Source organism: Rissa tridactyla, chromosome 10 (assembly GCF_028500815.1).
Source record: "Rissa tridactyla isolate bRisTri1 chromosome 10, bRisTri1.patW.cur.20221130, whole genome shotgun sequence".
NCBI lineage: Eukaryota > Metazoa > Chordata > Aves > Charadriiformes > Laridae > Rissa > Rissa tridactyla.
Genome location: NC_071475.1, coordinates 5677623 through 5691925, shown reverse-complemented (window position 1 = coordinate 5691925; position 14303 = coordinate 5677623). Strand labels below are relative to the sequence as shown.

Here is a 14303-nt window from a genome sequence, read left to right as displayed (position 1 = left end):
CCCCGCCGCTCTCCTCACGGTGGTGGCGCCCCATTGGCGCGCGGGGCTGTCAGTCAGGCGGCCGCTAGCGCCGAGGAGGTGCGGGCGGGCTGCGGCAGCGCCGGCCGGCCGAGCCGCGCTACGTGCCGAGGGGCGGGGCCGGCGGTCGCCCCCGCCGAGGCGCCCGCTCTCCGCGGGGTAACTCCCGCGTCGGGACACGTGGCAGAAAGAAGGGGCGGCGCGGGCGGCCGGGATTCCTGGGCGGCAGCCGCCGCTGCGCCGCGCATGCGCGGCCCGGGGAGGAAGGGGGGTGGTGTCGGGAATGAAGGTGTCCGCAGGGCGCATGCGCGGCGGCACAGGCGCGGGGCCTGCCGCTCGGCACGTCCGCGCCGCGGGGGGAGGGGGGCGACCGCGGGGCCGGGGTCCCCTCAGGGAGGGCCGGGAGGGCAGCCCGGCACCTCCCGCCTTTCCCTCAGGGATGGCGGAGCGTGGGTGCCGCGCCTCGGGGCTGCTGTGCTCCGGTGGGCCCTCCTAGGGTGTGGGGGGCGCGCCGGGGCTGCCGCCTTCCGCGCTCTGTTAGGGGCCGGGGCCGGGGCCGGTGGGGAGAGGGGCCAGCGCAGCGCGGGAGCCCAGAGCTGATGCTCCGTCCCCAAACAAAGAGCGTCGGGCGCTGACAGCGGGGGAGGCGGAGGGTGGGGGAGGCCGGGCCCCGCTAAACTGGGCAGGGAAGGAACGGCCCTCCCTGCCTTCGTCCCCCGCTTAAAACAGGCGTCGAGACCGTAGGACGTTAATTACTGCTTCCAATTAACGCCGCGTGCGGACTAGACAAACTAGAAGGGACGTTTTTAAGGAAGGCCAACGGAGCCCGAGTGCGGGAGGAGCCGCGGAACCCAGCTGGAGGCGGCTCTCGGGGTCGCTCGGAGCCGCCGACGCCTGAGGGGCGGCCCGCCCCAGCCGCCATCTTGTGCGCAGCGCCCGCCGCCGACCCCCTTCCCCGGCCCCGCCGCCACGGCAGCCGCCCCGGGGCCGCCGCCGCCACCCGACAGGGCGGTCCCGGCCGCTGCGGCGGAGCCCGGGGAGCTCCGGGTCGTCGGTGTTTCGCCCCCCAACCCCAGCGGCGGGGCCGGTCACGGGGCGCCGAGCCAGGCGTGCTGCAGGCACTGGGCGGCGGTGGCGCGGCGGTGGGGCGCGTACTGCAGCGCGGGCAGGAGGAAGGCGGTGAAGGGAGTCACCTCGTCTTTTGTCCACTGGTGCCTGTCCGCCAGGACGCTGTGGAGGCTGCGGGGGGAAAGCCTGGAGATCCGCAGGAGAGCGCCTAGCAAAGACAGCGTAAGCGCAGTACCTTAATTACACCTGCAAGGCTGAGGGGCTGCCGCCCCTCACCTTGCACAATTCATCCAGAGCATCCCTGAAAGATCTCTTCCTGCTCCTTTGAAAGCTTCCTCTGTGTCAGCTTCACCTGCAGTGCCCCTTGCAGGTTTGGCTCTCGGGTGTTCCTCAGAAGTCATCATTTGGAGTCTCCCCGTTGCTGAGTACCTCTTCATGAGAACATGCTAAGAGCGAATTAAGTGTTCCCAAAACAGCTAGCCTAAAGCCATTGCTGCTTGTTCCCTGTGCCTGTCCGCATTCAACCCAGAACGTATCAGGCCATTGGAGTGCCAGAGCTCACAAGACAGTAATGTTTCATTTGTTTCGTATCTTTTAGCTCCGTGGGACGCAGAAGAGTGCTGCTACTGACCGAGAAGCTATCCTTGTCCCCAGGAGTACATGGTGTAAACGTAGTGATTCAGGTTAGGCAGCTGTGGTCAGGCCAGTTTGGTTCACACGGAGAACGAGTATAGAACAATAATTTGTTTTGACTCATTTCTTTTGAGCAAGGAACAGGTGTGAGCACCATAGAAGGATCAAGCGTGAGCAAAGGATGTGAATGTGCAGGGAGGTGCTTGTTTAACTGCAGCATGGTGCCAGCACTCAACGTTGAGTGGGTTGTGGATAGGCTGAGGCTGAGCGGCTGGTGAGCGTGAAAGTGGAGAAAAGAGGACGATAGACTAAATTGCATAAGGATGGAGTCATGTGATGCCTTGAAGTCAAAGACAAGGATTTCAGGCCTAATGAGCCAAAGGGAAAGGAATCGGGGAGAATAAAACAGAAGAGACGTTACGGTTGGGTCAGAACACTAAATATAGCAGCCGCAGTGGAAGGATGGAAGGATATGAGTGTCCCATTCCTGATGGTCATTGTTCTCTGCCAGTGAACGGGTGAAATCCAGCCAGTTACACGCTCTTTTCAGCCTTCCTGCCATGTAGCTACTTCCTATCTGTACTTCCATTCTCTCCAAATGCAAAGGAGAAAGAATGGAAATGTTTTCCCTGTCGGGTGTTTGCTGTGACCGTTTTTCAGGATTTTGCATTCGTCCCTGGAATTCTTCTGGATTGCAGAGGTAGGCAGGGCAAGCGGTGTTACTGCTTTTTCTGAAACCTGCGCTTGTGTTCTGTCCCTGCTTGTAGCCTGCGTTGTGTAACATAACTTTTGGGGGGGGGGGTTCAGTGTGAGCTGCGTAGAAGTATGTCAGAGATCCGCAGCGATTTTTAGAGTAAAATTCCTTCCTCCCAATTCTTACCTGGCCTGCTGAAAAATTTTGTTGACTTTTTCCAGGATAAAGCAATTTGAGGAGGAATTCTTCCCAGGAGTTCAATAATACGAGCGACATGATCTAGACAGAGCGGGGGGAAAACACATCTAGACACAAAGATTGTGACACTTCCATCTGTGAAATGAATAAAACTGATGGGGTCTTACCATCATCTCTGGAGAAATATTTCCCAGGTTGAGGATCAAATAGACGCTCCCCAGTTGCCATTTCAAATGCCTGGAAATGGAGGAGCATTGCTAAGTCGATAACTGACCTGGAGGATTTTTTCCCCCCCGTTAACTCTGATAGTACCAATTTCCTTTCCTATCACACAGAACTGATCCTAAAATACGGAAATATTCACACCGCGTTGATCCGTACTGTGGTGAAACAGCACCTTGGAAAAGCAGTATGTGCCTGATTCAGTTCAAGCCCGTGGGTTAACACGTGGCGTGTGAATTGCCTTGTAGCTTAAACTAATTAAGAGTGAATTTTATCAGCAGCGTACTTTCAGTGCAAAGTGAGCGCAGACAGCCCCTTTCTCGGGAAGGAAGCCTTGCTCCCCATGCAGTGGGTATAGGTGGGTGGCGAGGGGATGCTGCCCTGGCCTGTTAGTGTCAGTCACCTCCCGCGCAGACACAGTGTTGTCCCCTGTCCTACCAGGCAGCCTGTGCTCCAGATATCTGCAGGAGTGCCATAGTCTAATCCAAGCAGCACTTCCACGGCACGGTATGGCTGGGTCTGTATCTCCTTGGAAAAAGGCTTGTACTGAAACATAAACGCCCTTTGGTTAGCGCCCATGAACGAGTATCAGCAACACTCGTGGTCACACAAGTCCTTCTGCGCAATGAGGAGGACACGGTGGGGGCAGGACGGAAGATGGCTACTAAACTCTGCGCAGAGCACGGCAGGAACATTCTTAGCCCGGCTGACACCAGGGTGAATTTAGCTCCCCAACATCTCGCGCCAAACACGGTTTTGAATTTCTAATTGTAGGGACTAACTGCAAGCTGAAGAAACATTCAAAGTTGACGGTGTCTCCAGGAGCGCAGGGCCCAGCTCTGAGCCGGGAGTCCTCAATATAGCCCCCCAAAATCAGGGTCTCTTCAGCACACTGAAATAGCTGGTCTGCTGTAAAAAGACAGACACCCAGGGGGGGATGGAAATAAGCACGCAGCATCCCTCATCGTCACGGGACTGAGACTCGGGGCAGACTCACTGTCCAGCACGCGCTGCCCAGATCTGCAATTTTCACTTCTATGCTCATTAAATCAGATTCTTCCAATCGATTGCCAAGCTCGCCACCTAGGTGGAAAGGACAGAGAGAAATCAGGTCTTTCCAAACCAACCGGTATCCCTCACGTACCACAGGAGAGGGAGGGATGCCTGCCCTTAAAGTTTTTCAACCTAAAAGGTCCTAAAGCACTTTCTAACACCACCTCTTTTTTGAGGAAACAGCAGTAGTCAGACACAAACTGTCTACAATGCCTCTTTAGCCTTCAGCAGTGCTGGCTGTCGCAGACCTTGGACACAGCCTGCCTGGCAAGCACCGTAAAGGTTACGTTTCCATATGACCTCGGAAAAGGGTAATTTGTGGTGTACTGCTTTACAGCGAGCTGTCGGGCTATGCCTAGTACTGTGCCTTTCTGCTCTAAGCAAGTCTCGGTCGCTAATTTAGCACTCCCTGACTGCCCCAGAGTTTGAGAGACAAAACAGCACCGTCACGGGAGAAATGATCGTGGGAGGACATTGCGTGAGGAAAATATAAAGGGTCTCATTGCTGGGAGAGGAGCTGATCTGTAAAGAAACTCTCCAGCCCTACATCTTGTCCAATATTCATAGAATCATAGAATAGTTCGGGTTGGAAGGGACTGTAAAGATCATCCGGTTCCACCCCCCTGCCCTGGGACACCTCCCACTAGACCAGGTTGCTCCAAGCCCCGTCCAGCCTGGCCTTGAACACCTCCAGGGATGGGGCAACCACAGCTTCTCTGGGCACACCATTCTCTGCAGGTAAATTATGTCTCAGAAGGTCTTCAAGATCAGCAGTACATAGAAGTCTCCCACGAACCTCAGAAATACAGGAAATAAAGAGCAGAAGCGTCGTACGGCTTTCTGATCAAACCATTTTGTACGTACACCTTTCAGTGGCTGAAAACACCAGACGCAAGGGGACTATCCTGTACCTACAGCCATGAGAATGAACTCCGAGGCTGTGGTGGGGCTTTAACAGATGCCCGTTATTTGTAATTGTCCTCCACACAAACCTACCTGCAAACCACACGTCAGCAGGTGCCTGGAGTAACTGGCGGCCACCCAGCACGGTGTTTATATTAAGCAGAGATAGGAGCGACCTCTCGGCAGCACAAGCTGGCTGTACTTTTTTGCAGCAGCCGTCGCAGGAGACGGGACCTTTTCCCAAGATATCCTTACCTGCCGCCTCTCTGTTTCCCTCCTGGCAATAAACACCCAAGTCCCTTTTCTTGTTAAAAGAACCCCGGAGCGCTCACCTGGTCCCTTTAGCCTCAGATCTGTTCTCTGCCCGCAGTCGAAGGCATCGGGCAGAAGCCTTTGGAGGCTTTTCTCACGTCCGTACAGCAAGACGTTCTCCGGTTTGATGTCGGCGTGGATGATGCGGCAGCGCTTGTGGAGGAAGTGCAGCCCCGCCAGCACCTGGGCGAGCAGGCAGCAGGTCACCTCAGCGACGCGAGGGTCCCCACCGTCCCCCCCCAGCCCCAGCGGAGCACTCGGGCCCAGCGGGAATGCAAGCTGTGGACATTCTGGTGTTGAAGAAAGGGGGCACTGACGATCACTATCTGCGATAAATGGTTTCTGTGCAGTGTGTGCCCTGTACTAAGCTGGAGGTGCAGCCAGCGGAGCAGTGACATTGGCTGGGATGGCCCTGTGGGAGCGAGCACAAGGGGCTTCATCACCCAACGGGGCAGGAGGAAGTGGGTGCTGGAGCCCCGCATGCCTGGCACGCTGAGTGAGAGCGGTCTGGGGAGCCCAGCAGGGAAGGGGGCTTTGGGAGAGGTGGCGGTGACACGCAGCAGCGTGAAAATACACAAACCCATGGATGGACAAAAGCCCAGGGAGATGGAAAGAGGACAGGACTACGAGGAGGCATTACGGTCACAGAGCTGAACTTTCTCCTGAAAAAACACTCCTGATTGTGTGGCTGTTACGTCCTCTGACCACCATGCCTTCCTGCTGATTATCATTCGAAGGGATAATTGGGCGCCAGTTATAGAGTGACATGGCACGGGAGGGTGTGCCATCGTACCAGGAAAGAAAAGGAGGTGCAGCAGAACCCAGACAGGAGGAGGGAGAGACGATGAGCGAGCGCGTGTAGAGAGGACTTAAGAGCAGTGCAGGAGACCCACGTAGGGAAAGAAGGCTTACGATGGAGCAGGGAGAGACTGGCCTGTCGCAGGGGAGAGATAAACAACGCCTACCAGACAGAAACAGTCGCTATCAGAAATCAATAACAGCGAAAACGCTGCTGGGAGGTTTATATATATATATTTTTTTTAAACACTCTGGTCAGTCATAAAGGGCTGGCAAATATTCTCTGTATTATCAAATTCTATTCTGGGATGAACACCAGTCCCAGGGAAATACCAACCTTAAATGGTAACTGTGAAACACGGGGAAAGATTTAAATAGCTAAACAGAAATGAATCAGAAGTAAATACAGCCCCAGTGCTGATCTGAAAGGGAAAAAAGATTCTGAGATTTTACAATTAAAGCGGATGCAGGAATGGGTCAGGCGGAAGGCTTGGGTGTGAAATGGGACACAGAGATTACATTTTTGTGTGAACTTATTCAGGTGTTAGTGGAACTTCTTTAGAGGAAGAAGAGGCTATTCCAGAAAAAGGATGAAGGAGGATGTGATTTTCTTTCTTAGTGTCCCTAAAAGGGCACAGGAATCAGGGTAGCAAATCTTCATCTTGGCAAGCATACAGACTGCTGATAAATCTCAGCATGAGAGGCAAAATATAATTTTAACTATTCTGAGGCCTCGCTCAGGTTTCCCGTTCCTCAGCTGTTCCCAGCCGATGCATAAGAAACTCAGTTTTCAGGGTCTGTTTGATCGGCGCACCACATCCTTAGAGGGGATGAAGGACGAGTTGGCTCTGAGCAGGAAAACCTCAACATGGGTGGAGGACCAGTCAACCAAACCAGCAATTTAGAAAGCCCTGGAAAGACATCAGCGCTGAGGGAGACCTCGAGCAGCCTTTGGTGGCACCGTGCAGAAAGCTGCCATCCCTGCCAGCGCTACCCGTGGCTGGATGCCGAGGCAAACGCCAGAGAGGACTTCTCAGGGCAGCGGGAGGGCAGAGAGAGATGTTGTTTGCCCACAAGAAGCGTAACTATGGCAAGCTGTTTGTCCCCCTGCTGCTCCTGCCAGCAGCAGAACTGCTGGAGAATTCAACGATCACTGAGATGATGGGAACGCAAGTGCCACCCCTGAATCCCTGGTACAGGTCTGCAGGCTGCTGACTCTTCGTGGTGGCGGCCCTGACTCCTTCCCAAACCCCATGAGACTGCAGGCTTGGGCAGTAACACACAGTATTAATGGGAATGTGATGACTTCCCACTCTGCATTTTAATTAACATTTTCTCTCCTTACGCCCAAAGTAGTAGTTATTGTTTTCCTTAAAACAAAAAAAAAAGCATGCCTTGGGCACTCACTCTGTATTGTCCCTTTCTTTGCAGATGCGTTCATGGCCGATAACCCCAGGAGGAAGACTATGGCATGTCCCCCAGCCAACAGTCCCTTGGTGCCCTCTCCGCGTTCCAGCTAAGCTCTCACCTGCTGTAAAGACTTCTTCACAAAAGGCAGAGGCAGTCCCCGGGCTGCGTAGTTACCCATCAGACATCGCAGGGAAGGACCCAGCGCCTCAAATACCAAGCACGCATGTGGGAAAGAGTCAGGGATTCACTAACAGAGAGAAGCTGCTACCACCAGCCTTTTGCCCTTCACCAGAGCAGCCAAATTATCTCCTTGTCCACCTTCTCCCCTCCAGCCACCTCCATGTGTCCCGGTCCAGTTACCGCCCTCCTCATCCTCCTTGTGGGAGCGCAGCGCTCAGTTTTATACCATCCTGCGACTCTCCAAGGCAAGCCCAGGCTTTGCTGACCCAAAGCTGCAGCACTCTCAGCAGAAGGATATGGAAGCCGTTCTCTCTGATCATTCTGAAGTCGTCTAACAAACAGACAATATTTTCTCCTGCCCGGTCCTTCTTCTTCATACTGCTCACCTGAGGGGGAAGATTCCAAGAAAGCTGCAATTAAAGACACATATATGCAGAAGGACATCTTGCACCCATTTTATCCCATTCTACAGACTTTCTCTTCCAGCAGTTGGCCCTTCATGAAAAATCCCAGGAAAACAGCATCAGAAAAATAAGGCTTCAAACACACGAGCAGAGTCTGTTACCAAGGAATGAGTTTCTGTGTGTTGTTTAGCTCTTGACCAGGTGGGACCATCACCCGCACAGTACCCGAATAACTCAAAACAATCCTGCTAATAGTGTCTAACACAATTCCTGCTGCTTATTTTACGCCATGCAGGCCCAGAAGGTGCTCTTGCTTGTGCTGGAATGGGATTCCCCCAAGACCATGGCTCCCTGCTTCCAGAAGCAATGAATGTCCATTTCCTTTGCCCTTCTGCAGCCTTTGCTCCTTGTCCTCAGAGCCGGGATGGCCCTGTCCCCAGAGTAGCGGGCAGGGACATCACCCTTTAAAACCCGCACCTTCCCTTCAGCAATTTCTTGCAAGGGGTTGCAGAGAGGCAGGGCCATTGTGGTTGTCTTCAGCCACTCAAAGGCTACGACCTGTCCTACTGGGGTAGAGAGCAGCTTCCATGTCTGCAGGAACGCAGCGAAGTAGGTCTCTTTGGGCAGAAAAAGGGTCGGCTGTGGGCAGGTACTGCAGAGATCTCTAAGGTACAGAGCGGTGTCAGAGGGCATGAACACAGATCTTTCATACGAGAACGAGGGGGCATCAAACCTAGCACTTGGGGGTTTCAAAAACAAAGCAGAAGAGATGGTTCTTCATGCGGTACGTGGGTAATTGGTGGCAGTTCTTGTCACAGGGGGCTGCAGGCGCTGAAGCCCACATAGGCTCACAGGAAAGCAGGGCAGGGGTCTTGAAGGCAAATCTACAGTGATTTACTGCCCACACAGACATCACCCTTGGCCTAAGAGATCTCCATCTGGAAACTGCTGTAGGTCAGGGGAGCATTCAGTGGGAGCCGCCCACTGCGCTTCGCTTGTCCGTACACCCGTCTGGATACCTGCTGCTGGCCCGGGGTGCTGGGCTGGGTGAACCCCCGGTCTGCCCAAGCACGGGTGCTGCGGTACCCCGGCTCTCGCACCAGCGCTGTACGCCCGCTACTGGGAGTTTGCTCTCACAGAGCACTCACCCTGCTACAGCAACTCATACTTTTTTTTTTTTTTTCTTTTTTTTTTCTTTTTTTTCTTTTCACAGCCCTAACTGTCAGGATTTTGGTTTGGAATGTTGTGCAGCTGCCAGATCCACCTGTACCAGCGCCAGGAGGTTTGTGCTGGCACGACAGAGGTGAGCAGCCCTGGAAGCCGAGGAGACCAGATGGCCTCTCCTGGCGGCTCTGCCGGCACCGACCACCCCGTGCTGGTGGGAACAGCCCTGGGAACCAGCCGTACTGTGCTGAATGGGAAGGCGTGTCTTTCAGGGAGAATTAGCAATAAATCAAGGGTAAGGCTCAGCCCGTACGCAGGATTATGCTGATGTGTAGAAAAGCAGCCCTCTGATTACATTAAATTAGCACCACTCGGTACTTCCTCTTGCATCACTGAGTCTGGCTCACGTCCCTTTGGATAGGGCCTACGGATTTACAGATGCGAACAAAACGTTTCTCAGACCCGTCGGAGAAAGGCCTCAGAGCAATTTGAAATGCAAAATTTAATGGCTTTTACTCATCTAAAGCTGATGTAACTTTGTATTTAGGCAAACTCAAAGAATTGTAACTACGAGCTTTCTAGAACTAGCAGGTCAAGCCATCTTCAAAGTCAACTAGCTGAGACCCAGATACAGGCACCTAATTACCACATCCATTAGCAAAGGCAGGAGGAAGCTTTCTGACTTCAGACGTTTATTATATTTTGCTACATCCTGCATTATTATTTTTTTTTGCCCATATTTCCTTTTATTTCAGTATCAGTGCTGTGATAGAGCAATACCCTCTGAGCCGGCCATGACACAAACGCAGCAGACACACTCCCATCTCCTGCCTAAGAACGTTACCACCTTTTTCTGCCGTATCTTTCTGCAGATTCCTCCTATTTACTGGATTTTGGTCTCAGCTGAAAGAAACGGGCTGACGCAACAAGTGGGATACAGCCAACATGTCCCAGGATGACAGGAGGAAGAAGAAAGTGCCTGTTTCAGAGGTCAGTGCTGAGCCAGGGTGATTTCTATGAATTCACTAACTTCTGAGTTTTTTTCCTGTTCCCCGTCTGCGTCCTCAGACTGAGAGCTGGAGGGAGAAGGGACGATGAGGCTGATGCTCGGACCTGAACTCAGCGGCCGTCCCCGTGGAGCAAAGCACGGAGCCTCAGAACATACTTACGCAGCGCAGGAGAGCGACCTCATCCTGGGCAGCCTCAGCAAAGCTCTCCCTGCTTTTCAGGACCTTCACAGCTACGTGTTTCTTCCTCCTGGGAAACAAATCACAGCTGCCAGCCAACGTGTGTCAGAGCGGCCCTAACCAGCAGCACCTCCCCTTCTACCAGTCACCCAGCCCTGGGCCTCGATGGTGGGTGCTGCCCCGGGTCTGCAGCATGCCAGGCCCACGGACATCCCTCCTGGTGATGCTGCCGGCATCTAGCTGCGCAGCTGCCCCAGGGACCAGCAAGGGACTGGAGAGAAAAAGGAAGAGCATGGACACTTCAGGGTCTAAATGAGAAGAGCAAATGCAGAGCGAGGGCTGATTCCACCTCGTTTACGTTCTTTGGTTTCCAGGTACCAGCTCTGCTCGTTGCACCCCACCAGTCTTCGCTGCCGGTTTACCCTGTGTTCGGGGGATGCTGACGTGCTCTGGGGCAAGCAGCTGTGCTCTGCTGCGTCTGCAGGAGGGGCAGGTCCTGCCCAGGAGATCAGCCACCCCTCCCCACCTCCCCGAAAGCTGGTCAGCCCCTCACCTCATGTCCTGGCACAGCCAGACAGTGGCAAAGGTCCCGCAGCCCAGCTTGCGCAGAGCCTGGTATCGCGTGTTGAACACCTCTCCTTCCCGTGCCGGGTGGTGGCCTCCTGTGGGGACCATCGCCAAAAGACATTACTGACATCTCTAAATGCTTTTAGACTGAAAGAGCAGCTGAGGACAGCCATCCTCCCAGAGGAATGGCCGGACAGGTCCCGGCGGCCTCTTCTGGCCTGGGAAGAGCCTGGCACAATCTCGGCTTTGGAGCCGCACGCCTGAGGACTGACCTGTGTGCTGGGCTGCCGGCATCTCCTCCTGCGCCCGCTCCTCCATGGCCCGGCGGCGCAGCAGATCCTGGCACGAGGGGATGCAGACGGCGGGGAAGCGGATCGTGGGGAACGGGTAGTGTGATCTTCAGCCTATTACTCCTTTAAAGAGAGTTGGGGAGCTGAAGGGCAGCCGTACCTCTGCTGCACGCTGCGCACATCGATCTGCAAAGCTCCCATTCCCTCTTCTGCCCCCGCTCTCCCCTCGCCCCCTTCCGTCCCATCTGCTTCATCAGCCCCTGGAGCCGGGCTGTTACAAACGCTTTTGGCACTTCACGGAGGCAGGGATTATTTTAAGAGTTCAGAAGAGGAAAGCTGGCAGGCTGGGGCTGGGCAGGGATCCTGGCGGTGTGTGGCCGGGCCAGGGCCAGGTGGGAGTCTCAGGTTTCCCTGTGCCTCGTGTGGCTTTGCAGGGGCTTAGCGGGGACTGCGGGATCCCCTCCCATGGCCACAGCCGGGGAAAGCACTCACTCCCCATCCCTGTCCCGGCTGAGGAGGGGACAAGTCCTGGCTTTTGCTGGCAGGAGGAGCTTCACGCTCCAGCTGGGCACAAAGCAGAACCTGCATTTTGGGAAGTGCAGCGCTGCACATCTGTCCCCAGCCCCAGGCTGGAACATGGGTTTATCACTGACCTTCCCGTGACGCCCTGGCAAGAGGCTGTGATGGAGGGGGAGGCTGTTCCCGGGGTTTGTTACTATGACAGCCCACGGTACAAACACCGAGACACTGCAGACAGACTGATGCAACTGGTGTCCCCCTGCCCCGCAGCACCGGTGTAGAATTGGCTTCAGCGCTGGTCACCTGAAATAGCAGCCCGGAGCCCGTGTTGCTAGTGGAAATATAGACGTAAGCTGCCATAGCTGGGATACTCCCAGCCCAGCCTTTCATAATTTGGAAATGTCACTTGCTGTACGGCCGAAGCTTCAGGTTAACGTACATTGCCAGAGCTCGATACAGGTGATGATAATCCCAGTAGACCATGAGCACAGGTAAAAATACTGGCCTTTGAATCAGGTCGTTAAACTGAAGAGCTTGTCTGCACTGGAGGATTTTCAGAAATAGTTATAGTGGGCTGGTGGTGGTGGTGGTGGCAGCGGGAGCTACGTGACAGGGAGTTGTTCGGGGACAATAACATCTTCCAGGTGCCGAGACGGAGGCGTGACTTCCTCAGAAGAGTAAAGTTTCTTTCCACATGCCGCTGCTCCTCTCCCAGCACAGCAGGCAGAGACGCAGCCTGCCTTGGGCACCCAGCAAACTCTCGTTAAGGGTCAGACTGGGCTCAAAGACTCCAATCCTGTCAGGGACGACCCAAATTGCCAGAGCTGTCCTTGCTCTGTTCACCCAGAGCAGTCTGAAAGGAGCTCAAAATCCCTCCCCCTCCTTCTATGTTGACACTTCCAACCATGACGTTTACACTGTTCAGAATCAGTCTCTTTTAGGACAAACCTCCAGGATGCTGCGTGTCTCTACGGCCACTTTTTTTTCAGCAAATACTTACTAACGTCTTAGCTATGAAACAGAGGTGAAATCAATGTTTTCCTTATTTGTGCACAGACTGAGCCTATCAGTAACCTCACAAGCTCCTGCACCACCAGAATCTACCCAAGCCCTTGTCACTCCCATCTTTAGGACAGCAGGAGCTGATCTGAGCGCCAGGCAACGGCCTTAAATGATGATGTTGCTCATCATTCACCTGCCAAAGGAAAACCCAAGAGCGAGGGGAGATGGGAGTTCAACCGCATCTTCCCTAGGTAGATTGTTATGGTAACAGGAGACTGCGGTAGGAAAGCAGGACCCAAAGACAGACTCAAGAGCGTAAAACGCCTCCTAGCCCTTGCGCTGATGGAGCTTTTGGGCAGCTCAGCGGGCCCTGGTGTCTTTTTTGCTGCGGAGATGAGGCAGGTCCATCCTTAGGCGTGCGGGACTTTACCTCCATCCAGCGTAGATGGATGCACTGGCAAAGGACGAGGAGCGTTGCTATGCAACTTGGTATAGGAGAGAGAAACGTACTTTTCTAAGCTTTGTGATAAAGGACGATCGATGCTTTAAAGTCCTTCATCGCTTGACATCTTTACGTTATGTTAGTCGAAGCTGTGTTGTGCAGAACCTACTGGCTTGCTGCAGGCCTGGAGCAGGTCAGAGAATTTCAGCCCAAAACCACACTGGTCCTGCCTGGTCTGATGGAGCCACGGGAGGGAGCGGTGCTTCGCCTCTGGCCTGGACAACTCCGCCTGACCGGCACGGAATGGCGAATGGAGCTGCCACCACTTACAGCGCCCGGACCTCTGGAGTCACAGAGCTCACCAGAGCAACACACACCTTCATCTTCTGCACAAACACAGACCTGGCAAGCCCTTGCTGAGCGCAGCATCCCTGCAAGTCGCAACACGCAGCGGAAGGGCGGCCCTGTCGGCGCTCGGGGCTCGGAGCCCCAGGGGCCCTGCGCAGACTTACCGTGCAGCAGCTCGCAGGCCCGGCACGCCACTCCGTTTGTCATCCAGCTCGTTCGGGAGCTCCCCAGAGTGAGATACCAGCTGGTCCTTCTCTCCTTTTAGTCTGCGCTGCCCGGGAGGGGTGTCCTTGAGCAGACCAAACTCTTCTGCATCGCTGGATGGACGTGGTGAGGAGTGGGGCAGGGTATCGGATCACAGCACTGCTTCTGGGAACAACCTTGGCTTTGGGCTAGCAGGAGACCTAGGACAGCTGCGGTGGATTCACTTTACGGCTGGCCTCTCCCTGCCTCCCCCCGGCTTCCCTGCCAGCAGGTCTGTCAGCCTGCTGCGGCTCCATAGTCTCCACAGCAACTATTTATAGAGGGAAATTCACAGCTCTACTGAGATGGAAACAGAGAAATCCTTCCCTTTTGCTCCACTGTCCCCAGACCCAGAAACTGTGGGGCTGCCCGGCACTTCCCGCTGCTCCCAGCAGCGTGTCGGTGGGACTTTTGGCCCAGCCTTGCTGCTCTGGCACCATCCCCTGTGCCTGGCGGAGGGGACAGGCTCCCCAAGCCCACCCGTGTGCCACACTGCCCGACCTGAGGCACCTCGGCCTCCCCCAGCAGCGCCCACACGCAGCCGAACACAAACGTGGTGCTGGCAACCACAGAGCCCACAATTCCCCGCTCCCTTTTCGTGGAGACCAACCACGACAGCAGCATCCTTTGGGCATCCCTGCCCCACCG

The 14303-nt window shown here is 54.9% G+C and overlaps 1 protein-coding gene and 1 long non-coding RNA gene across 3 annotated transcripts; one reads left to right on the top strand and one right to left on the bottom strand.

Annotated features, from left to right (window-relative positions):
- Positions 1-87: 87 nt before the first annotated feature.
- LOC128915802 (uncharacterized) lies at positions 88-5289 on the top strand. Its single transcript, XR_008468755.1, has 2 exons — positions 88-2419; positions 2635-5289. It is a non-coding gene; the product is annotated as an uncharacterized LOC128915802 (long non-coding RNA).
- On the bottom strand, positions 1107-14004 carry LOC128915801 (SRSF protein kinase 3-like). 2 transcript variants are annotated; one of them, XM_054216579.1, is made up of 12 exons: positions 13577-14004; positions 11084-11224; positions 10798-10906; positions 10227-10332; positions 7789-7875; positions 7428-7535; positions 5122-5284; positions 3831-3916; positions 3272-3379; positions 2779-2848; positions 2600-2692; positions 1107-1294 (listed from the first exon to the last, which is right to left on the bottom strand). In XM_054216579.1, exons 2-12 carry the CDS (start codon positions 11127-11129, stop codon positions 1107-1109), a joined length of 1164 nt encoding a protein of 387 aa, XP_054072554.1. In that variant the 5' UTR covers positions 11130-11224; positions 13577-14004. The 2 variants fall into 2 exon arrangements, with proteins under 2 accessions (XP_054072554.1, XP_054072555.1); XM_054216580.1 differs by having other exon boundaries at positions 10227-10314; positions 13577-13999.
- Positions 14005-14303: the final 299 nt, after the last annotated feature.